This window comes from Salmo trutta, chromosome 12 (genome assembly GCF_901001165.1).
Source record: "Salmo trutta chromosome 12, fSalTru1.1, whole genome shotgun sequence".
Taxonomy (NCBI): Eukaryota; Metazoa; Chordata; class Actinopteri; order Salmoniformes; family Salmonidae; genus Salmo; species Salmo trutta.
In genome coordinates, this window is record NC_042968.1 from 64,800,293 (window position 1) to 64,825,214 (window position 24,922).

The 24,922-nt window shown below is 44.6% G+C and overlaps 1 protein-coding gene across 2 annotated transcripts in view; it reads left to right on the top strand.

The window, feature by feature from the left end:
* si:ch211-196i2.1 (collagen alpha-1(I) chain) overlaps positions 1–24,922 on the top strand; it is a 130,605-nt gene that overhangs the window by 90,960 nt on the left and 14,723 nt on the right. For both annotated transcript variants that reach the window (XM_029769144.1, XM_029769145.1), the window contains 24 exons: positions 1,905–1,940; positions 2,304–2,423; positions 3,388–3,426; positions 3,679–3,732; positions 4,004–4,057; positions 8,442–8,549; positions 12,680–12,733; positions 14,404–14,457; positions 14,745–14,789; positions 14,898–14,951; positions 15,059–15,103; positions 15,259–15,312; positions 15,677–15,721; positions 15,862–15,915; positions 16,067–16,111; positions 16,223–16,276; positions 18,501–18,545; positions 18,729–18,782; positions 18,908–19,015; positions 19,109–19,162; positions 19,406–19,459; positions 19,679–19,723; positions 20,195–20,248; positions 20,956–21,000. In XM_029769144.1, coding sequence (XP_029625004.1) covers positions 1,905–1,940; positions 2,304–2,423; positions 3,388–3,426; positions 3,679–3,732; positions 4,004–4,057; positions 8,442–8,549; positions 12,680–12,733; positions 14,404–14,457; positions 14,745–14,789; positions 14,898–14,951; positions 15,059–15,103; positions 15,259–15,312; positions 15,677–15,721; positions 15,862–15,915; positions 16,067–16,111; positions 16,223–16,276; positions 18,501–18,545; positions 18,729–18,782; positions 18,908–19,015; positions 19,109–19,162; positions 19,406–19,459; positions 19,679–19,723; positions 20,195–20,248; positions 20,956–21,000 — 1,374 coding nt within the window. The remainder of the gene's footprint in view (positions 1–1,904; positions 1,941–2,303; positions 2,424–3,387; positions 3,427–3,678; positions 3,733–4,003; positions 4,058–8,441; positions 8,550–12,679; positions 12,734–14,403; positions 14,458–14,744; positions 14,790–14,897; positions 14,952–15,058; positions 15,104–15,258; positions 15,313–15,676; positions 15,722–15,861; positions 15,916–16,066; positions 16,112–16,222; positions 16,277–18,500; positions 18,546–18,728; positions 18,783–18,907; positions 19,016–19,108; positions 19,163–19,405; positions 19,460–19,678; positions 19,724–20,194; positions 20,249–20,955; positions 21,001–24,922) is intronic.

Here is a 24,922-nt window from a genome sequence, read left to right on the forward strand (position 1 = left end):
TGAAGCACCTTTGGCAGCAATTACAGCCTTGAGTCTTCTTGGGTATGACACTACCAGCTTAGCACACCTGTATTTGGGGAGTTTCTCCCAATCTTCTCTGCAGATTCTCTCAAGCTCTGTCAGGTTGGATGGGGAGCGTTGCAGCACAGCTATTTTCAGTCGGAGGTCCTGAGCACTCTGGAGCAGGTTTTCATCAATGATCTCCATTCATCTTTGCCTCAATCCTGACTAGTCTCCCAGTCCCTGCCACTGAAAAACACCCCCACAGCATGATGCTGCCACCACCATGCTTCACCGTGCCAGGTTTCCTGCAGACGTGACGTTTGGCATTCAGGCCACAGGGTTGAATCTTGGTTTCATCAGACCAGATAATCTTGTTTTTCATGGTCTAACAGTCTTTAGGTGCCTTTTGGAAAAATTCAATGTGGGTTGTCATGTGCCTTTTACTGAGGAGTGGCTTCCGTCTGGCCACTCTACCATAAAGGCCTGATTGGTGGAGTGCTGCAGAGATGGGTGTCCTTCTGGAAGGTTCTCCCATCTCCACAGAGGAACTCTAGAGCTTCGGGTTCTCCATCGGGTTCTTGGTCACCTCCCCCGATTGCTCAGTTTGGCCGGGCAGCCAGCTCTAGGAAGAGTCTTGGTGGTTTCAAACTTCTTCCATTTAAGAATGATGGAAGCCACTGTGTTCTTGGGGACCTTCATTGCTGCAGAAATGATTTGGTGCCCTTCCCCAGATCTGTGCCTCAACACAATCCTGTCTCGGATCTCTACGGACAATTCCTTCAACCTCATGGCTTGGTTTTTGCTCTGACATGCACATTCAACTGTGGGACCTTATATAGACAGGTGTGTGCCTTTCCAAATCATCTCCAATCAATTGAATTTACCACAGGTGGACTCCAAGTTGTAGAAACATCTCAAGGATGATCATTGGAAACAGGATGCACCTAAGATTAATTTTCAAGTCTCATAGCAAAGGGTCTGAATGCTTATGTAAATAAGGTATTTCTGTATTTTATTTGTAATAAATTAGCAAAAATCTCGAAAACCCTTTTTTCACTTTGTCATTATGGGGTATTGTGTGTAGATTGCTGAGGGTTTTTTATTTATTTTATCCCTTTTAGAAAAAAATGTGGAGAAAGTCAAGGTGTCTGAATACTTTCCGAAGGCACTGCATATGATAGCTGACTAAAAAGACCAGAAACATTAATCTCCTTTTTTTGTGTTGAATGTACTGGACCATATTCCTTGTGGTTGATTGGTGATGGTTAATGTTGCTGGATTGTTATTTCTCCCCACTAAGAGGAAGCCATTTTGTTGGTTGTGCTGGTATGCTTTGCAGCTTCCACAGTTTCCACAGGGCCAAGGTTAAATGCATGGCCATATTGCTGTGCTCTTTAGGCTTCTGAAAGCTTGTCTTTTTAGCTGGCTTAATGGGTATCTAAACTGTGGCCAGGAAGACCTCTAAAAGGTAATGGCTTTTGGCTTTCATAGGAGGAGGGCTGCAGTGGAAACCCTGGTAAAGGGAAGGTTTACTGGGGTCAGCTGCTCTCTTCTGACTGGCAGCCTGTCTCAGTCTGTTAGTAGTGGGCAGGGCGGATGTTGTAACCCATTTGGTAGTTAATGTTTATAACAGTACTATTAAGCTGTAGATGGATATGATGCCTCGGGGGGGCTCTTTGTCGACACTCATATTGATTTTAGGATTAATCTGTTAGTCAATGTGTTTGTTGTTGTGCTTGAGCTTACTAGGACATCGGTTACATCACATTTGATTGTATGATACAGGAACTATATGAGAAGTTGAGAGGGCTGTCCCTCTGCACCCCACTGCATCCCTGAATTAACTTGAATTAATGTCTCACATGTTCTGTGATCTCGCTCTCTCTGTTTACGTTCTCCAGGGTTTTGCTGGCTTGCGTGGGTTCAAAGGTGACAAGGTAAGAGGAGTTGAGGTTTTGGAATGGCTTGAGGTGGTTTTAAATGATGACATAATGGCCTATGATTATATGCTGGGTTAGGCTGCTTGACCTACTCACATTTCAATGCACCTTTACTGTGTCCTATTAAGTTATGGAATTGCAATAGGATCGGAGCGTGACAGATTTTTTTTTTTACCACTGAAGTACAGATGATTATGAATGTGTTTACAGTCGTAAACCCCTAGCCTCTGCAGCCTCTCTTTGAGAGTCCAAGTCCTCCTGTACATTTGTTTTCTCTCACAGTCCAATAGGACTGACTGTATCATTTCAGTTTATTCTAGGTGTAGATATTGTAACTAATACCTATTATATTTCTTACAGGGCCAGCTGGGGTCTGAGGGGCGTGCAGGGCGACAGGGGGTGCCAGGCCCCCCTGGCCCACCTGGCCTGCCTTCTTTCTACCTGTGGAAGAACACTGTTGAGGAGTGGGCTACTTTTCAGGTGAGTTGACAACCCTCATTTCACCCCGAATCCTACCCCAACGTCACCCTATCTGGCTTAACCTGAAGCTGAATCTCACTCCAAACCCAACTGAAATCTGTTCCACCTCAACTTCACCCCTAAATCCCAACCCCCAGCTGTAACACAACCTCTCCCCAACTCCCACCTTAGCCTTACCCCAACTCCAGGGTGACATATAGTCTAATGCTATGAACCTATAGACTGCCTGTGTAGGGTTGCAAAATACGGGTAACTTTCCCTAAATTCCCAGTTATTTCTGGAAAATGTTTTTGATTTCTGGAAATCCTGGTATTTGGGGAACGTTACCTGAATTTTGCAACCCTATTTTTTTTCCCCCCAGAGATTTTCCCAGATTAGCTGTACAGTCTTTGAACCCACACTGTTGGTGCGTGTGAGCCCGTGCTCCAGCCATCCCTCATCAGTTTGATCTGCCTGCCTGCCCTGAGTCTGAACACAGCTGCAGGCTGTGTAATACGGCATGATGATCAGTGTGATGGAAAACTGCATGGACATTATTGAATAAAGATGCGGTGTAAGAATAAAGTAGTGATGGGCGATTTGTTACACTGGGCTTTGAACTGATACTCTGCTGCAGTATTTATTGAGTGAGGATGACGAAAATATGTTTTATTTTAGCACCAGTGCTTTGTTTTGAGAGGATATGGCACTGAATAAAAGAAGGAAAACCAAGAAATTGGACATTTGGGATTGATGCGTATAGCTGAGTCTACAGTACACAACCAATGTCGTGAAAGCATCTGAAAACATTGGCACTTTAATTTATGAGTGAAATGTCCCTTTAAGATGGCAATGATATGAATGATGGAACATAGGCATTAATTACATTTTTTTGTTATATAAATCCATATAGATTTCCTTATTTTATTTTTAAAAAACTAATTCTGACTCGAAATAATCTGCCATGTCTCCATATTTCTTCCAGCAAACCTCTTTCTACCAGTTGCTCAGCGCTGGCTGGCCTGTAAGTAATGGACATCGTTCCCATGACTGGGACTAGACTGGCTGGGAATGCATTCCAAATGGCCCCCTATTCCCTACATAGTGCATTACTTTTGACCAGAGCCATATGGGTCCTGGCCAAAAATACTGCACTATAACAGGAATAGGGTGCCATTTGGAACACAATTAGGGTCTTATAGAGTATACGGGTCATAGAATACAGCAGGGTGTGTTATGGTTCTTCCTGACACTGTTCTGTTCTGTTTGCTTGCAGAGGGAGCAGGGACCCCCAGGACCAGCTGGGGAGATGGGGAAGCCAGGCCCACAGGTGAGTGAGACACCTTCCCTGCATATTTGGTCCTACATTAGGTGTGGTGAAGATTCTCATCATCTGCGTAGTATACCATGAATACTGGTTTACATGACATGATGTAGTTGAGATGAACGCCTGATAATTCTCTCTCTCTAGTCTACACACTCAGCAAAAGTGTTGATTAATACTGTTTGACCTCTGTGTTGTGAGTTACACGTTTGTCTGATCTGTTCCTATCTGTCTGTCTCTCTCTCTATCTATTCATCTCTTCTCACATCTCACCCAGGGGCCAACAGGTGATCCTGGCCAACGTGGGCCTCCAGGAGTAATGGGAGAAATGGTAAGTAGTAATGACAGGAAACATAAAGAATACATTAAAAATACAGAAAAGTCTGCACACTGTATTTGGAACGAAGGTGACCTGACGAAAAACTTCTGGATCTAAACGTTGTCATAAAAGTGGAAATTAGGATCATATCGAGTACGCGGGCCATTCTGTTATCTAATCAAGGCTGCATCCTACAGTGCATTCAGAAAGTATTCGGACCCCATTACTTTTTCAAAAAATGTTTACGTTACAGCCTTATTCTAAAATGTATTAAATTGTTTTTTTCCCTCCTCATCAATCTACAAACAATACCCCATAATGACAAAACAAAACTAGTTTTTAGACATTTTGAAATATCACATTTATATAAGTATTCAGACCCTTTCCTCAGTACTTTGTTGATGCATTTTTGGCAGCGACTACAGCCTCGAGTCTTCTTGGGTAGGATGCTACAAGCGTGGCACACCTATATTTGGAGAGTTTCTCCCATTATTCTCTGCAGATCCTCTCGAGCTCTGTCAGGTTGGATAGGTTTTTCATCTGTGCTTTGCTCCGTTCACCTTTGCCTCAATGCTAACTAGTCTCCCAGTCCCTGCAGCTGAAAAACACCACCATGCTTCACTGTAGGGATGGTGCCAGGTTTCCTCCAGATGTGACGCTTGGCATTCAGGTCACAGAGTTCAATTTTGGTTTCATCAGACCAGATAATGTTGTTTCTCATGGTCTGAGAGTCCTTTAGGGGCCTTTTGGCAAACTCCAAGCAGGCTGCCATGTTCCTTTTACTGAGGAGTGGCTTCTGTCTGGCCACTCTACCATAAAGGCCTGATTGGTGGAGAGATGGTTGTCCTTCTGGAAGGTTCTCCCATCTCCACAGAGGAACTCTGGAGCTTTGTCAGAGTGACCATCGGGTTCTTGGTCATGTCCCTGACCAAGGCCCTTCTCCCCCGATTGCTCAGTTTGGCCGGGCGGCCAGCTTTAGGAAGAGTCTTGGTGGTTCCAAACTTCTTCCATTTCAGAATGATGGAGGCCACTGTGTTCTTGGGGACCTTCAATGCTGCAGAAATGTTTTGGTACTCTTCCACAGGTCTGTGCCTTGAAACAAACCTGTCTCTACAGACAATTCCTTTGACCTCATGGCTCTGACATGCACTTTCAACTGTGGGACCTTTATATAGACAGGTGTGTGCCTTTCCGAATCATGTCCAATCAATTGAATTCACAACAGGTGGACTCCAATGAAGTTGTAGAAACATCTCAAGGATGATCAGTGGAAACAGGATACACCTGAACTACATTTTTGAATCTCATAGCAAAGGGTCTGAATGGTTGAATGTTTGAAAATACGGTATTTCTGTTTTTATTTTTAATACATTTGCTAACATTTCTAAAAACCTCTTTTTGCTTTGTCATTATGGGGTATTGTGTGTGGACTGTATTGTGTGGACTGTATTTATTTAATCCATTTTAGAATTAGACTGTAACGTAACTGAATGTGGAAAAAGTCAAGGGGTCTGAATACTTTCTGAAGGCACTGTAAAATGTTACCCTATTCCTTTTGGGCCCTGGTCAAAAGTAGTTCACTAAATAGGGAATAGGGTGCCTTTTTGGGGGCAACGAAGAGGCTTTGCCGTGTTGCGTCTTAGACTGTCAGAGACCTCAGCTGACTGAGCAATAAAGTATGGCTATGGCCTAACAAGATGGCCCACATCAAAGACTTCTGAGGTTTTGGGTACAGCTGTAAACACTTCCTCTCCCTCCCCAATACAAGACAATATGGTGTCTGGACTGTGTGGCACACACGTGGCGTGGAGAATGGCTGTATTGTCTGTGAATGACCATTGTAGCAAGTCTTTCTCACTATTACAATTAGAGCATCAAGGGGTTAGAAATCCAGGGGATAAAAACTAAAGGGTCAATGTATGCTGATGACTCTAGTTTTTCTTAAGTCTGCAATCTAGATCCCTGTACTGTCTCATTGAAGATCTTGATCACTTTTCTAGCCTCTGTGGACTGAAACCTAATTATGACAAGTGTGCCATATTAAGTATAGGATCGTTAAAAGACACAGTGTTTACACTACCTTGGAGTTTACCAATAAAATGGGTGGATGGTGAAGTAGACATACTTGGTATTCACATCTCAAATAATATAAAGGAACTTACCGCAATCAATTTCGATAGAAAGTTAGCAAAAATAGATACAATTCTGCAACCATGGAGAGGTAAATACTTGTCTATTTATGGAAAAATCACATTGATTAACTCTTTGTTCCTATCACAGTTGACTTACTTACAAATGGGGCTGCCTAGTCCAGACGACTCGTTTTTTAAATCATTTGTGCAAAAAATATTTCATTTTATTTGGAATGCTAAGCCAGACAAATTTAAACATGCCAATTTATATCATGAATATGAGTTTGGGGGGGGGGTTAGAATTATTAAAGCTTTAAACCTCTCACTAAAAGTGGTTCTCTAGTAGATTATTAAGAAAGGCTCATCCTTTGTTGAAAAATGTACTTTTTGCCTTTATACAGATTACAATTTCTAATTTCTGACTAACTGAATATGACATTTTGTTTAAAGTATCGCCCTTTCTTAAACAAGCCATACATAGCTGGTTACAATTTCAGTTTTATCGTCCTGAAAAGATAGAACAAATATTACAACAAATGGTATGGTTAAACTCAAATATGCTGATTAATAAAAAAACATTATTTATGGAAAAATGTTTTACAATTGTATTATATTTATTAATGATGTTAATAAATGTTATGTCACATATGCAGCTATCAAAAAATATATGGCAATATCTGCTCAATCCAAATTTATAACCAAATGATTGCAGCCTTACCACAAAAATGGAGGAGGCAAGAGGAAAAGGGAGAAAGTAGGGAACTTGTTCGCCTGCCGTATATTAAAGATACAAATTGGCTGAAAGGAATTGGCATAAATAGAAATATACACCAGTTTCATTTGAGGACAAAAATGTTGATAGCTGCGCTATATAAATAACATAATACTCATAGGAAAGGTTTTCATCTTTAGCTCACAACCTGTGGATACTATACGATTAGAAAGGTTCAACATTTATGTAAAACATCACAGCACAATTGAAAAATATATGGCACATGGAAACCAAACGAGGGTGGTCTAAGGTGATAGGTGGGATGGGCTGAGAGTGGCTGAGTGGCGGGATTAAAGAGCTTATGTTTGGTAATGTATTATTGTTATATAATTGCTTTATATAAAAGTACCATGTATGTAAAATGTGTATGTAAAATGTGTATGCAAAATGTGTATGTAAAATGTATATGTAAAAAATGCATTACGTTGCTGGCTTACCTCTGATGCTAAACTGGGTTGGTCCTGGATGGGAGACCAGATGCTGCTGGAAGTGGTGTTGGTGAGCCGGTAGGACGCACTCTTTCCTCTGGTCTAAAAAACATATCCCAATAACTCAGGATTGTGATTGGGAACATTGACCTGTGTAGGGTGCCGCCTTTCGGATGGGATATTAAATGGGTGTCCTGACTCTCTGTGGTCACTAAAGATCCCATACCACTTATCGTAACAGTAGGGGTGTTCACCCCGGTGTCCTGGCTAAATTCCTAATCTGGCCCTCATACCATCATGGTCACCTAATCCCCCCCAGATACCAATTGGTTCTTTCCTCTCCCCTGTAACTATTCCCCAGGTCGTTGCTGTAAATTGGAATGTGTTCTCAGTCAATTTTCCTGGCAGAATAAGGGCTCAGTTGGTAGAGCATGGTGTTTGCAACGCCAGCATGGTGTGTGCAACGCCAGGGTTGTGGGTTCGATTCCCACGGGGGGGCCAGTACAAAATATGAACATTTTAAAAAATTCACTACTGTAAGTCGCTCTGGATAAGAGCGTCTGCTAAATGACTAAAATGTAAAATGTTAAATACAATAAATAAATGTGCAATATCAATCACTGTTCAGGCCCAGAAATATAACAGTTCAGACTCCACACTGCTAACAGGTGTTTAAGCTTTCAGATTTGTACATGGTCTCCACCTCTTTGCAGAGCAGTGTTATTGATGACAAGGAGGTCTGAAGTCTAGCTTCTCATCCTCTTGATAAGCTCTCAGTGCCACAACAACTACCTTATACACACAAGTGTAAAGGAATGAATAAGAATATATAGTGCACCACTTTTGACCAGTACCTTATAGGAATAGGGTGCCATTTGGGATGCTTCCTCACTGCCACAGGTCCACATAGCCTCTGATTGGGTGGCGGTGTCTCTGTCACTGATCCACTGCCTCTGATTGGGTGATGTTGTCTCTTTCACAGATCCACAGCCTCTGATTGGGTGGTGGTGTTTCTGTCGCAGTCCACAGCCTCTGATTGGGTGATGGTGTCTTTTGTATTGCAGGGTGAGTCGGGGCCAAATGGCGTGGCGGGCAGAGCAGGGCTCCATGGGAAAGATGGAGCGAATGGGCAGGACGGTCAGCCTGGGACGCTGGGTGATCCCGGGCGACAGGTGAGGTCAAAGGGCACCACTCAGTGACTTATTACGTGATAACCTTCTGTTCTCAGAAACAACCATTCTAGCCTCCAACAGCACCCTATTCCCTATTTAGTGCACTAATTTTAACCAGGGCCTAGGGCTGTTATTTGACCATATTTCCTCCACACCGGTGGTCACAAGTCGTGAAGCCAGTCAAATTCCATGTGACCGTTTAGTCACGGTAATTAGGCTTCTCCAAGCTCTGATGCTGCTGATGGTCATTTGTACAAACTTGCTAACTGCCTGGTACTCTGCACTCTATTGTCCCTCTAATCACACTGACATCAATGCAAATGTAATTGAAAATCTAATCAAACACTTCATGAGAACCCATGACCTCATGTTGCGCAACATTTCTAAAACAGAGTGATGGCCTCTATTAAAAAGAGGAGGATCCCATCAGCTGTCTATAGGCTAAGCCTACTATATAGTGTATCTCAACTTTCCTACTATTAAGCACATTGCTTCTCTTTACAACAGGAGTAAAGCCTACCTGGCTGGCATGAAAATTAACCATGGGACAAGTGTCCTCCATTCGCTATTTAAGTGCGTAGATGACATGTATTTTTTCCCCTGTTTCGAGACAGGTGCATGTTAATGGTCCATTCTAAATCAAAACAAATTTCACACATACAGTGCATTTGGAATTATTCAGACCTTTGACTTTTTCCAGTTTTTGAAACGTTACAGCCTTATTCTAAAATTGATTAAATCATTGTTTTTCCTCATCAATCTACACGCAGTACCCCTTAATGACAAAGTGAAAACAGGTTTTAGAACATTTTTCAAATGTATAAAAGAAACAAAACAGAAATACCTTATTTACATAAGTATTCAGACTCTTTGCTATGAGACTCAAAATTGAGCTCAGGTGCATACTGTTTCCATTGATCTTCCTTGAGAATTTTCTACAACTTGATTGGAGTCCACCTGTGGTAAATTCAATTGATTGGACATGATTTGGAAAAACACACCTGTCTATATAAGGTCCTACAGTTGACAGTGCATGTCAGAGCAAAAACAAAGCCATGAGGTCGAAGGAATTGTCCGTAGAGCTCCGAGACAGGATTGTGTCGAGGCATAGATCTGGCGAAGGGTACCAAAAAAAATCTGCAGCATTGAAGGTCCCCAAGAACACAATGGCCTCCATGATTCTCAAATGGAATACGTTTGGAACCACCAATACCTTTCCTAGAGCTGGCCGCCCGGCCAAACTGAGCGATTTGGGTAGAAGGGGCTTGGTCAGGGAGGTGACCAAGAACACGATGGTCACTCTGACAGAGCTCCAGAGTTCCTCTGTGGAGATGGGAGAACCTTCCAGAAGGACAACCATCTCTTTAACACTCCACCAATCAGGTCTTTATGGTAGAGTGGCTAGACGGAAGCCACTCCTCAGTTAAAGGCACATGACAGCCTGCTTAGAGTTTGCCAAAAGGCACCTAAAGGACTCTCAGACCATGATAAACAAGATTCTCTGTTCTGATGAAACCAAGATTGAACTCTTTCGCCTGAATGCCAAGCATTTCGTCTGGAGGAAACCTGGCACCATCCCTACGGTGAAGCATGGTGGTGGCAGCATCATGCTGTGGGGATAGTCAGGATCAAGGGAAAGATGAACAGAGCTAAGTACAGAGAAATCCTTGATGAAAACCTGCTCCAGAGCACTCAGGACCTGAGACTGGGGCGAAGGTTCACCTTCCAACAGGACAACGACCCTAAGCACACGACCACGACAACGCAGCAGTTGCTTCGAGACAAATGTCCTTGAGTGGCCCAGCCAGGGCCCGGACTTGAACCCTATCGAACATCTTTGGAGAGACCTGAAAATAGTGGTGTAGCAATGCTCCCCATCCAACCTGACAGAGCTTGAGGGGATCTGCAGAGAAGAATGGGATAAACTCCCCAAATACAGGTGTGCCAAGCTGATAGCGTCATACCCAAGAAGACTCAAGGCTGTAATCGCTAACTGTGGTGCTTCAACAAAGTACTGAGTAAAGGGTCTGAATACTTATGTAGATTTCATATTTCCGATTTTTTTTTTTTTTTACATTTTTGTAAAAAAGAATTTACATTTGCAAAAATTGTGAAAAACTTGTTTTTGCTTTTGTGTGTAGATTGATGAGGAAAATATTGGATTTAATCTATTTTGGAATAAGGCTGTAACATAAGAAAAAGTCAAGCGGTCTGAATACTTTCCGAATGCACTGTATATTATTTACTATATGTAAAGACAAGGTTAAATTTAGAATAATCTGATGGGTGACAATATTATCCTATCATTTGTGAAGTATATATTATCACTTGTGAATGATGCCCAGCGTAATGCAAGAAACAATGCAATTTGTTGTTGTTGACTTTTTCTAATCATAGTCACACACCTCATGTAGCCTAGCCCATGGGCCTATATGTTTTGATAAGGTTTGTAAAGTGGCCAAATAACTTCTTAAAGTTAAGCACATGAATCCACTTTACAAGGGGTGTAGAGGCTAACTGGCATTCATAAGCAGCGCATGAGTTTAAAGTTTGGGGAAGATCATTTTCACCATAAGGCAACTTTATAATCAAAGTATTACATGCATAATCACATTTGCGGTCACTTTTGATAGTGGTGTTTTCCCGCTAATGGAACATTCGCGCTTATAGCCTACTGCCGTGCTCACGTTGCTGTGCTTATAATGTGAAGAAATATCCTGCTAGTTTATCAACATTTTAAGCTAAACGTTCCGATCTAAACGTTCTGATCTAAACTATCATCCTCATTGCGTAAAAAAGTTTTTGGATGCTAGTGGTTGTACTATTCCAAACATTGTCCCAGACTATGTTTGGAATATTTATTTCTTGCACAGAAAATAATAGGTCAACTTTTGTACTATGGGGGATAGTAGATTGACATAGGCTAGTGCTTTTGCTGTTCGTTAGGCCTACTCATCTTGTTGGCTGACAAAGTAAATGTGGACAGTTCTTCCAATATCTTCAATATGCACCACAGAATTGGATAGGACCCTGCGCAGTTGCGTCCCCAATGTGTCTGTCTTCCCTTGTAGCCTGTAAGAAAGACCCGATCACGTGATGGAGAGCCATGTGAGTGAGAGGGGCTTCAGAGCACACAGCACTCAGGGAGAAGGGAAATATAATTATTATATTTAGCTCAAAGTCACAATGGCCACTGGCCGCAAAAGACCTGGATTTTTTTAGGGGGCATTACAGGCACACAAAGGGGATTTCGCCAGGAAATTCGGGGCATTCTCAAGTACTGGTCAAATTGTGAATGAGAGACTGATGAAGTGTGTACAGCCTGTGCAAAAAAAACAAAGCAGAGCTCATGCCTTTCAAGCAACTTATTTCAAATCATCATTAGAGTCATATCATGCAGCCTTACAATGTATTAAAAAATCTAAACGTATAGCCCAATGTTTGTACAACAACTAAAGTTACATTAAGAACTCTAAATGAAACATATAGGAGTACCTATTTCTTAGTTAACCGCTCAACACAGAATTGCGCAGTCTCTCAAATCATTTGGAGAAAATATCCTTTGTATTTTATTCAGCTTTTTTCAATTGTATTCTTTATACTATAAAATTATATAAAATGATGGCACAGAATTCTAAGCAAATCTTGTCTGCTAAATGAGCTATTGTAGCCCACAGCCGTATGACATAGCCAGGTGAGGACCTAACATACTGACAACTCAGAGTATACTATTCTGTTCTTCTGAAGTAGATTACCTTTTCTTCATATCATGTTTCTTTAGACCTGTCTAAAATAAATAAGGGATTTAATGTGAAGGTTTAAACTATATTACATGGATTTATTCGACTTTTTTAAATGTAGTTGTTCCAAAGGTCTGCATCAGTGGCTTGTAAGCTATGTGTCGAAGCCAGGAGATGCTAGATGTGTTTATGTTAATTAACGGTCAATTGCCGTAAGACCAGTAGTTATTTGCTTGGCAATCACCGGCTGACAACATTTTGTGACGGCCACAGCCCTACCAGGGTCTTAAGGGCCCTATTCCCTAAGGAGTGCACTATATATGGAATAGGGTGTCATTTCGGATGCTATATCTCTGATTATATCAATGATTGCTGTCTCATTTTGCTTAGGGACCCTTCGGGTACAGGGGAGATGGCGGTTCCAAAGGAGAAAAGGGGGAGGAGGTAAGGGGGTTGGACAGTGTAACATTGGCATTATGAATTCTGAAACATGGGTCTAATGAAGAGTACTAATCAAGAGCATAAGTCGTTAACAATTTCTATGAAGTACATATAGTACCAGTCAAAAGTTCGGAAACACCTACTCATTCCAGGGTTTTTCTTTATTTTAAAAAAATTTTACATTGTAGAATAATAGTGAAGACATCAAAACTATGAAATAACACATATGGAATCATGTAGTAAGCAAAAAGTGTTTTAGATTTTAGATTCTTCCAAGTAGCCACCCTTTGCCTTGATGACAGCTTTGCACACTCTTGGCATTCTCTCAACCAGCTTCACCTAGAATACATTTCCAACAGTCTTGAAGGAGTTCCCACATATGCTGAGCACTTGTTATCGGCTTTTCCTTCACTCTACGGTTCAACTCATCCCAAACCATCTCAATTGGCTTCAGGTCAGGTGATTGTGGAGGTCAGGTCATCTGATGCAGAGCTCCATCACTCTCCTTCTTGGTCAAAAGCCCTTACACAGCCTGGATGTGTGTTGGATCATTGTCCTGTTGAAAAACAAATTACAGTCCCACTAAGTGCAAACCAGATGGGATGGCGTATCACTGCAGAATGCTGTGGTAGCAATGCTCGTTAAGTGTGCCTTGAATTCTAAATAAATAACTGATACTGTCACCAGTAAAACACCATCACATCTCCTCCCCCATGCTTCACGGTGGGAACCACACATGCGGAGATCATCCGCTCACCTACTTTGCATTTCACAAAGACACGGTGGTTGGATCCAAAAATCTCCAATTTGGTCTCATCAGACCAAAGGACAGATTTCCACTGGTCTAATGTTCATTGCTCGTGTGTCTTGGCCCAACCAAGTCTCTTCTTATTATTGGTGTCCTTTAGAAGTGGTTTCTTTGCAGCAATTTGACCATAAAGGCCTGATTCACACAGTATCCCCCGAACAATTGATGTTGAGATGTGTCTGTTACTTGAACTCTGTGAAGCATTTATTTGGGCTGCAATCTAAGGTGCAGTTAACTCTAATGCACTTATCCTCTGCAGCAGAAGTAACTCTGGGTCTTCCTTTCCTGTGGCGGTCCTCATGAGAGCCAGATGGTTTTTGCGACTGCACTTAAAGACACTTTCGAAGTTCTTGAAATTTTCCTGATTAACTGACCTTCATGACTAAAAGTAATGATGGACTGTTATTTCTCTTTGCTGTTTGACCTGTTCTTGCCATAATATGGACTTAGCCCTATTTGGTAAAAGACCATCTTCTGTATACAACCCCTACCTTGTCACAATACAACTGATTGGCTGAAATGCATTAAGAAGGAAAGAAATTCCAGAAATGTACTTTTAACAAGACACACCTGTTAATTGAAATGCATTCCAGCTGAAGCTGGTTGAGAAAATGCCAAGAGTGTGGAAAGCTGTTATCAAGGCAAAGGTTGGCTACTTTGAACAATCTCAAATATAAAATATATTTTGATTTGTTTTACACTTTTTTTTGGTTACTACATGATTCCATATGTGTTATTTCATAGTTTTGATGTCTTCACTATTATTCTACAATATAGAAAATATTAAAGAAAACCCCTGGAATGAGTAGGTGTGTCCAAACTTTTGACTGGTACTGTATGTATAATGCTTTTTAACGCCTTATAGGGCCTTATTGGAGCAAAGGGTCGAAGAGGCCATATGGGAGAACCGGGCCAGAAGGTAATTTTGACTGAAGTATGATTGTTTCATAATTACTAGAGTACCAAACTGACTTATATCGATCTCCAGTCTTTACCTGTTACTTTGAATATGCTGCCTCTTAGTGGTAAGAGTAAGTACTATGAGATCTGACTGCTCTGGTACCGTTCACATCAGTTTACATTACATTTATCTTGATTTTCTTTTCTCATATCCCTGTAATGCTCAGTATGCATGTTGCTGATGACTTTTGTGTGAATAGTCCTCTCAATTGAAAGCTTAGGATCTGATCTTTGTTTGTCCTGTAGGGCTCCATTGGTTTACCAGGCCGTCGCGGTTTTGTTGGTCCACGTGTAAGTGTTTCGCTCACCGTATGCGTACCAAATAGCGCCCTATTCCTTTCATAGTGCACTATTTTTGACCAAATCCCTAAAGGTTTACTGTGTCTGTGTTCTCTTCAGGGACCTCAGGGAGTCAGAGGGGCCACTGGCCCAGAGGGGCCCCCTGGCCCTGATGTGAGTGACCTACAGTAACAATACTACAAACAAATAAACTGGTAGTTACTGTTTATCACTAAAGTTGACTGTGTCATTAACTTGTGTCCATGTGTTTGACTTTCCAGGGGGAGGCTGGGTTTGATGGGCCTCCAGGGCCTCCTGGGTCAATGGTGAGTAGACAGGCAACAGGAGTCTGGACTTTCCCTACTATGTATTCCAACATACAGTAAAACACAGTATTCTAATGGGCCATAATTCCAAGTGCTACTATATGTCAGTCATCCCACATCATATCACTCAGTGTGTGTATTTTTGTTTTGCGCAGGGAGCCGCTGGTTTCACAGGCTCTGTCGGCGCTCAGGGAGTTAACGGCTCAAAGGTGAGATTGCATTTTGATCCCAGGAGACTACAGTCCTCCCATTTATTTTAGATAATGTATAAACTTAGCACCTATGGTACTTTATTGGTAGCTCTTTCTGAGTACACTCGTAGAAAACAAATTGCTATTTAGAACTTAAAAAGGTTCTTCCTCTGTCCCCATAGGAGAACACTTTTTGGTTACAGGAAGAGCTCTTTTGGGTTCCACGTAGGACCCTTTCCACAGAGAGTTCGACATGGAAACCAAAAAGGGTTCTACGTGGAATCAAAAAGGGTTCTCCCTGGAAACAAAAAGGGGACAGCTGATTAAAAAAAAATCTGTGCATGTCAGTCTTTGCCAAAGGTAACCTGCATTAATCTTCTAGGGAGAGTTGGGCCTTGATGGAGTCGTTGGCCCCAGAGGCCCACAGGTAAGAGGAGACGTTTGTCTTGTTGTGTTTTCTTGCCTGAAGTTGGGTCACATTCAACAGAACTCCATGCTTGTTAGGCTATAAAGGAAATATTACACTCATACATTAGACGTTTTAAAAGTTTCTGTTTATTTCACCAGGGGCCCCAGGGATTAGATGGTGAGAGTGGGCCTCCAGGTCTCAGGGGAATTCAGGTCAGTCTCAATCAGCTGCACAACTTTCCCTAACAGAGACTTGGGACCAGATTATTGTTTTTGGAAACGTGTTTTTCGGAGGGATTTCTCACCACAGTAACGTCTAATATCTGGGGTTAAAGGTCATCTGTACGGTTTTATATTTTCACAGGGACAGCTTGGGATGAGTGGTGCCACTGGCCCGAAAGGTGACCCTGTAAGTTTCTCCTCTCTTCACTGGTAAAGTTAATTCTGCTCTAGTAAAACAAACTACTATACCCGTCTCTCTCCAACCCCCTTGCTTCCTTTCTTTCTCTGTCTTCCTCAGGGACCAATGGGGATGATGGGTATCCGGGGTGAGCAAGGGTTCGAGGGGCCCATGGTGAGTAGCATAGTACCCAGTGGACTGACCACCTACACCCCACTTTTCCTGCCAGAGACACTCACTCACACAGCAACTCCACAGTGCCCCCATGTGGCAGAGCTCTGTCAGTGTTCGGCTACAGATTATACTACGCTTTGTGTATCCCATGTCCTACATCATCTAGCTTTTATGGGTTGTGGTAGAGCTGGTCTAAGCTAATGGATGAAAGGCTCTAACTTAAGAAAGTAAACCCACTTTAAAATGGGCAAGTCAAGGTCACTTGTATGTCTGGATGATGACCACACTGTATATTCGTATGATATCAAATGACTCATTTGGAGAGGTTGTAAACTGCTAGATTGCCATAGATCCCATCCCCAGGCAGTTTGCATGTGAGTTTAACTCTGGCTGTTATCCAGACATCCTCTAGGCGATGTTTAGGTTGACAGCTCCTCCAGTTTTCACTAAATTCTACACAGACTACGGTGCCTTCGGGAAGTATTCAGACCCCTTGACTTTTTCCAAATGTTGTTCATTTAGGTTACATCCTTATTCTAAAATGTATTTAAAAAAAAATCCTTATCAATCTACAATCAATACCCCATAATGACGAAGCAAAAACTGATTTTTCTTTTTTTTGTTGCTAATAATATAACAAATAAAAAAAACGGAAATAACATTTACATACGTATTCAGACCTTTTACTCAGTACTTTGTTGAAGCACCTTTGGCAGCGATTACAGCCTTGAGTCTTCTTGGGTATGACGCTACAAGCTTGGCACACCTGTATTTGGGGAGTTTCTCCCATTCTTCTATGCAGATCCTCTCAAGCTCTGTCAGGTTGGAGGTGGAGCGTTGCTGCACAGATATTTTCAGGTCTCTCCAGAGATGTTCGATCGGGTTCAAGGCCTGGCTCTGGCTGGGCCACTCAAGGACATTCAGAGACTTGTTCCGAAGCCACTCCTGCGTTGTCTTGGCTGTGTGCTTAGGGTCGTTGTCCTTATGGAAGATGAACCGTCGTCCCAGTCTGAGGTCCTGAGCACTCTGGAGCAGGTTTTCATCAAGAATCTCTCTGTACTTTGCTCCATTCATCTTTGCCTCGCTCCTGACTAGTCTCCCAGTCCCTGCTGGTGAAAAACATCCCCACAACATGATGCTGCCAACACCATGCTTCACTGTAGGGATGGTGCCAGGTTTCCTCCAGATGTGATGCTTGGCATTCAGGCCAAAGAGTTTAATCTTGGTTTCATCAGACCAGAGAATCTTGTTTCTCGCGGTCTGAGTCCTTTGGGTGCCTTTTCGCAAACTCCAAGTGGGGTGTCATGTGCCTTTTACTGAGGAGTGACTTCTGTCCAGACACTCTACCATAAAGGCCTGATTGGTGGAGTGCTGCAGAGATGGTTGTCCTTCTGGAGGGTTCTCCCATCCCCACAGAGGAACTATAGAGCTCTGGTCAGAGTGACCATCGGGTTCTTGGTCACCTCCCTGACCAAGGCCCTTCTCCCCCGAATGCTCAGTTTGGCAGGGCGGCCAGCGCTAGAAAGAATCTTGGTGGTTCCAAACTTCTTCCATTTAAGAATGATGGAGACCACGGTGTTCTTGGGGACCTTCAATGCTGCAGAAATGTTTTGTACCCTTCCCCAGATCTGTGCCTCGACACAATCCTGTCTCGGAGCTCTATGGACGATTCTTTCGACCTCATGGCTTGGTTTTTGCTCTGACATGCACTGTCAACTGTGGGACTTTATATAGACAGATGTGTGCCTTTCCAAATCATGTCCAATAAATTGAATTTACCACAGGTGGAAACAAGTTGTGGAAACATCTCAAGGATGATCAATGGAAACAGGATGCAGCTGAGCTCAATTTCTAGAAACCTGTTTTCGCTTTGTCATTATGGGGTATTGTGTGTAGATTGCTGCGGATTAGTATTATTTTTTTCCACCTATTTTAGATATGCTGTAACATAACAAAATATGGAAAAAGTCAAGGGGTCTGAATACTTTCCGAAAGCATTATGTCTCTTATATTATGTTATCAGATGGTGTCATAAAAAAATGTGTTAGTCAGTTTACATTGTCAGTCAGTGTGGCCGAAGTGTGGCTATAGATCAGACAAAAGATCATCATGAAGGGAAGATTTGGTGGAGCCATGATTTCTCTCCATCCTCTACTTGAAGTGAGAAAAACGAACTAAAAGGAACTAATGCTTCAATCCATTCTCTGTCACTCTTTGATTGAAGGGCCCACTGGGAACACAAGGTCCAATGGGTTTACCTGGTATTACTGTAAGTATTAGTACTGCATTTACTGACGTTTATTTTGAATTAGATGGAATCCATTTTTGTGTTGTCCTTGGAGTGATTCAAAACACTATGAAGAACCAGGTTGCATGCTTTTCAGCTACTTACTTTACTTGCCCTCATCTGACCCCTCTCTGACAACTGAACCCTCACCTCTGACCTCCACAGGGCAAAAGAGGACCAAACGGGGATAAGGGAGACCCTGGACTGAAGGGGGAGAGAGTAAGAACCCGGCCTCTGGAGACCTGTACACATTCCGCAAAACTAAAGCTGTTGACTCATACTGTTTACGTCTATTGAGAGTTACCCGTTTATCTGTTTCTCTCGCTCTCTGTGTTCTCTCTCAGGGTGTTCAGGATGCTTCGGGTATCCAAGGGCCTCAGGGAGAGAGGGGTCCCAGTGGCCCCCCTGGCTTTACTGGGCTCAAAGGTCAACCTGGCACAAAAGGCATTGAGGTAGGCAGCCTCTCTGCCTTATCACTGCATCTAAAGTTATAGACTGACACTTTACCACTGGAAGACTGATGGATTTTGCGTCTTGTCTTTCAGGGGGAGAATGGAGAAACTGGCCCTCAGGGAAAACTGGGCAGAGAGGGGCTGAAGGTCAGAGAAGACTTCAAAAAGGAATGCATCACAATGAATGTAACATTTAGAATGTCATTATTTTATCAGTCTGCCTGTTAGGATTGGTCAAAATGATGATAAAACTGTGGATTTCATGTCCTGAAATATTGTGTCCCAAATGGCACCCTATTCCTGGCCTGTGTAGTGCACTACCTTTGACCAGTCCTATGAGGTGCCATTTGGGACATGTAGTGTATTAAATATCTCTGTGTTTCTTTGAAGGGGAATAGAGGAACAGATGGGCGCAACGGCAAGCCTGGACACAGAGGGAACAAGGTAGGACACTCTCCTATTGAATGTGTTTATGAAGGTTGCTAAATTCCAGTAACATTTCCAAAATGTTCAGGTTATCCAGCATTTCTAGGATTTGTAATTTCTGGGAATTATGGGAAAGTTTCCGGAATTTTGCAACCCTAGTATTAAGTAAAGCGTGATTTAAGTTCTGCTCTTGATATTTGAATGGTATCCTGATTGGCACTGCCCTCTTTTAACCAGGGTCGCGTGGGTCAGAGAGGGAATGTTGGCCAGCCTGGTCAACCGGTAAGCACAGACCATTCACAGACAAACACTGGTGGGGCCATCTACTTGATCAATTTGCATAGCAAAATACATCAATATACTTGACAAATCAGATATAAAGTGGACGCCTCAATGGGCAATATCTATGTTGGCAGAACTGTGTGTGTGTGTGTGTGTGTGTGTGTCAGTGGAGGCTGCTGAGGGGAGGACGGCTCATAGTATTAGGTGGAATGGAGTCAATGGAATGGTATCAACCACATGGAAACCATACATTTGATAAAGTTCCATGGACTCCTCCCCTCAGCAGCCTCCACTGGTGTGTGTGGAGGGAAAGATCGGTCTTCTCAGTAATATAGCTAAGTGTTAAAACTCCAGATGCTAACACTTGCTTGGTGATAAAGGGTATCCAAGGTTGTACGGGCTTATCTAATGGAGCTGACTAAAAACGGTACACTTATTATGTGTTTTTGTGTTTCCACTTGTTTCCAACAGGGCTTGCCAGGCCCTCCCGGGACAGAGGGACCAGAAGGAAAGCCTGGTACACAGGTTCCCATTCTATATCATATTTCAATACAGTGATCACACCCCTGAAAACATTGAGCTTGTATATACTGCATACACTGAGCCATGTACACAAAATAGACTGCCAAACAACAGTTTTTCTTTTGTCAGATTATTTCCTGTCTGCACTGCATATATTGGCAGATTGTTGAGAAAATATTTGAAGGTATTGCTCAAGAAAAGTATAGGTGCAAACAGAAAGGATTATGGTAAAATGTCTCCTGAGTAGGGTTGTCCTGTGTTTCCAGAATTCAGATGGAAAATTCCCGGAAGTTGCCGAATTTTGCAACCCTACTCCTGAGGGTTTCTGTAGAATCAGATAATGATTTGTGAACAACTGTAGTCATTCTGGTTCTGAACAGCAGATGGCAATCTTCACAACCCTGCGTGGTGTGACATATTCAGAAGCGATTGTCATTGCATGTGGGGCAGACAAACCGGAATGTGCATTCTCAACTTTAATTCATCCCTCATCAACTTCAACCTCATATCATTACATTCTAACATGAATATGACAAGATGAATGGTGTTTGTGTCCTTATTTAAAATGTGTAGTTATGGAGTTACTGTATTTGCTAATGGTCAGCGCTACGTCTCTCATTCACATTAGTGCTTGTGCATACAGTGTATGACCTCTGTTGTGACCTCTGTTGCTGTCTATTGAGTTAACACTTGTTTCTCATGTGTTGCAGGGTCTCTCTGGTTCAGTGGCAGTAACTGGCAGTAAAGGCCTAAAGGTAAAACCAAGAAGATACTTTAACAGCATACATAGGCTTATCGTAGAGACTCAGACTCAATACATGTGGTTCACGTAAAGGTCACTATGAGACTTAGTAGCTGTAAGTTCTTATAGTCAGTCTCATGATGTTTAAATTCATTGGTTGGTCAATGATATACTGTAATTCTCGCAGCTCAGCTAATAAAAACACTATCACATTTTATAGGACACCCCTGAAATATATGATGGGTTTTATATGATTTTGTGACCAGGCAATCACAACAAACGCATACTAGGCCCAAAAAAATGTAACAGAGCAGAGAAGTACTTGCTACCGAGCTAGTTAACGATATCAGGTGTCTCTCCGTGCTTGTAAACGGGAGCTGTAAAAGGTTCAGGAGGTCAGTCATATTGCATCACCGCCACACACACTGATGGTTTCCCACGCACGAGCGCACACACACATACACACACCTGTGCATTCACACACGCACTCTCACAAACATGAGTGTGTGGATAATATAATATGAGGAGGCGTGAAAGTGGTTTCTAGCCCAGTCAGTCACCTCCAGAGGGTCTGTGATCTGGCCAGTGTATTGTATTTCCACCTCAGCTATATACTTTATTATAAAATGGGTGTTTTGAGCCCTGAATGCTGACTGGTTGAAAGCTGTGGTATATCAGACCGTATATCACGGGTATGACAAACATTTTATTTTTACCTTTCTAATTACGTTGGTAACCAGTTTATAAAAGCAATAAGGCACCTCAGGGGTTTGTGTATGGCCAATATACCACGGCTAAGGACTGTATCCAGGCACTCCGTGTTGCGACTTGCATAACAGCCCTTAGCAGTGGTATATTGGTCATATTCCACACCCCCTCAGGCCTTATTGCTTAAATATAGACTCCTTACCAGGCAGAGAGAACACTGAGGGGAGACAGGAGAAGGAAGCAGAGGAAGAGGGATGGCCAAGATAAATGATTTGGCATGTAGGCATTATCACCAATTGATTACTGTAAATTCCGGATTATAAGCCGCAACTTTTTTCCCAGGCTTTGAACCTCGCGGCTTAACCCTCCCATTGTCCTCCCATTCTGCCTACTCCCCGTGTCCCCGGGCAGGTCACCCTGTCCCGTCTCGGCTAAAGGCCCAGAGGGCACAAGTGTTACAGTAGGCGTGCGAACAGCCTTTGCAGATGTATTTCTTACACCTGCAGCACGCCGTGTGTGTCTTGGCGTCCTTCTTGGGCGGGCAGAGCTGACACCTCTTACTCGCCACTAGCGGGGCGGCGGCCGGGCCAGCGGCGTCCGGGCCAGCGGCGTGCTCCCGGGCTGGCGGAGGAGCCGCGTCGCGGTCGGCACTCTGCAGGACTTTGACAAGCGCGGACGCGGCTTCGGTGCGGGGGAGACGCTGCCTTCTTTGTATCAAGGGCTTGACAAGCGCCTTTCCCAGCTGCTCCAGGAACACCCTCCTCTTGTTCCGCTTCCGAGGCATCCAGTCGGGCTTGATCTCTCGCCATATGACAAAGGCGTTGTAGGAGGACACGTCGAGGATGTTGTGGAAGATGACCAGGGGCCAGCGGGCAGTCATCCGTCTGCAGCTGTAGGTGCCGACCACCTTGTCTAGGTTGTCTACGCCGCCCTTGTTGCGGTTGTAGTCTAGGATGAGGGCCGGCTTCCGGTCGCGGCGATCGCTAACGTCGGCCTCCGTGTGCAGCGTGCTCAGGAGTAGCACGTTCTTATTTCTCTTTGCCAGGTAGGACACCAGAGTGGCGTTGGGCGTGAAGGCGAACCTGGAGGACGAGACCTGTCTGCCCTTTGACTGGAGCAGCGCGGGAGGGAGCTCGGGCTTGTTCTTTCGCACCGTGCCGACCATGGTGAGGTTCCTCTCGAGGAGCCGCTGGCCGAGTTCGTAGGAGGTGAAGAAATTGTCGCAGGTGACGTTGTGACCAGCGGGCAGCCCCTGCATGAGATCAAGGACGACGTGTGCGCCCTGGTTCTTCTCGGGGGCTCCGCCGGCCGCCTTACCGGTGTAGACTTGCATCTTCCAAGCGTAGCTGGACTTGGCGTCGCAGGCCACCCACGACTTGATGCCGTATTTGGCCGGCTTACTGGGGATGTACTGTCGGAAAGGACAGCGCCCTTTTGGGAGAGGGAGATGAAGGAGATTAGCGGCGGCGGTGGCGTCAACGACGCTGCTACTGATGCTGCTGCTGATGCTAACTCTCTATACTACCGCTGGCTCATTAAGCAGCGTCATGCTGCTGATGCTACTGCTGATGCTACTGCTGCTGATGATGATGATGATGATGATGCCGCTGACGCTACCCCTCTATACTACCACTGGCTCATCATTGGGGGCGAACGGTGTTTATGTTACACGCTGCCGATGCTACCGCTGACGCTACCTCTCTATACTACACGTACACAGATACACAGATACATAGACAGTACCTCTGAACGGGACCAGTTGTTGGTCCACCGTCAAGTCAGACCCCGGGTTGAGAGGAAGGAGATTAGCAGCGTCATGCTGCTGATGCTACTGCTACTGATGATGCTACTGCTGCTGATGCCGCTACCTCTCTATACTACCGCTGGCTCATCATTGGGGGCGCACGGCGTTTATGTTACACGCCGACGCTGCTGATACTGCTGATGATGCCGATGATGATGATGAAGCAGGCGACGCTACCGCTATACTACCGCTGGCTCATCATTGGGGGCGCACAGCGTTTATGTTACACGCCGACGCTACCTCTCTATAGTACACGTACGTACGTATAGATACGCACAGATACGCGCAGACGGTACCTCTGAACGGGACCAGTTGTTCGTCCACCGTCAAGTCGGACCCCGGGTTGTAGAGGGCCGGCAGCCGCTCCTCCCACAGGTCCCAGACCTCTCTTATGGCCGCCAATCTGTCGGCGGCGAGTCTCGCGGGTCTCGACCGGCGGTCGTTGAATCGCAGCAGCCTCGAGTACTTGTGAAAGACCTTGAGCGGCATGGTGGCTCGGAACACGGTCCTGCCGCTCTCCGCGTCCCACAGGCTGGCCGCGGCCTCGCCCCGGGACCTGTAGACGCCCGCTAGGATTAGCAGCCCTAGGTAGGTGCGCAGGTCGACCGAGTCCATGGGTCGCCAGCCGTCGCCGTATTTTCTCACCCCCTGCAGATTCGTCATGTCCATGACGATCCTTTCTATCGCCGGCGTGACAAACAGCCGGAAGGTGGACTCGATGTCGAGCGCGCGCGACGCCGCGTAGGGCCAGGCGGGGCCGGGGTGGCGGACGGCGCGGGGCAGGTCCGGGCCGCGGAGGACCATTTGATTTTGCCGTTTTTTGACAGCAACGTCTCCCTTCGGGCTTGGCCGGCCGCCGCCGCCGTGTCCTCTCGCTCTGGCTCTCTGTCTCGCTCTCGGGCGGCGGCCGTGTCTCGCTCTCGCTCTCGCTCTTCCACCTCCGAAGAAGAAGAGGAGCACGACCGCAGGGCCGAGTCGTCCGTGTCACGTTCGGGGTCGTATTCCTCGCCGTCTTCGTCTTCCGAAACGTCCTCCTCTTCGGAATCGCAAAAGTCTTCTTCGTCTTCTCGGTCGACACTGGAGGCTATCTGTTCCAGGACCTGAGCCGCGCTGAAACCGGGACCGCGGCGCTGCAGCCTCACGCTCGGCAGGGTCGTATTCCTCGCCGTCGTCCTCATCATCGTCCTCGTCTTCTTCTTCTTCTTCCTGACAATATTAGTAGCCTCTCTACGGCTGGCCGACTGCACACTGACGCACCCGGCCCGGGGGGTCGCTCTGACCCGGCCAACGGCAGGGGAGGGTTACAACATACGCATTGCTAACGCACGGCCGAGCCAGGGGGTCTCTCTGACCCGGCCTTGACGCGGGGGGGAACGGCTCCTAACACATGGCCGACACATTGCTAACACATGGCCGAGCCGGG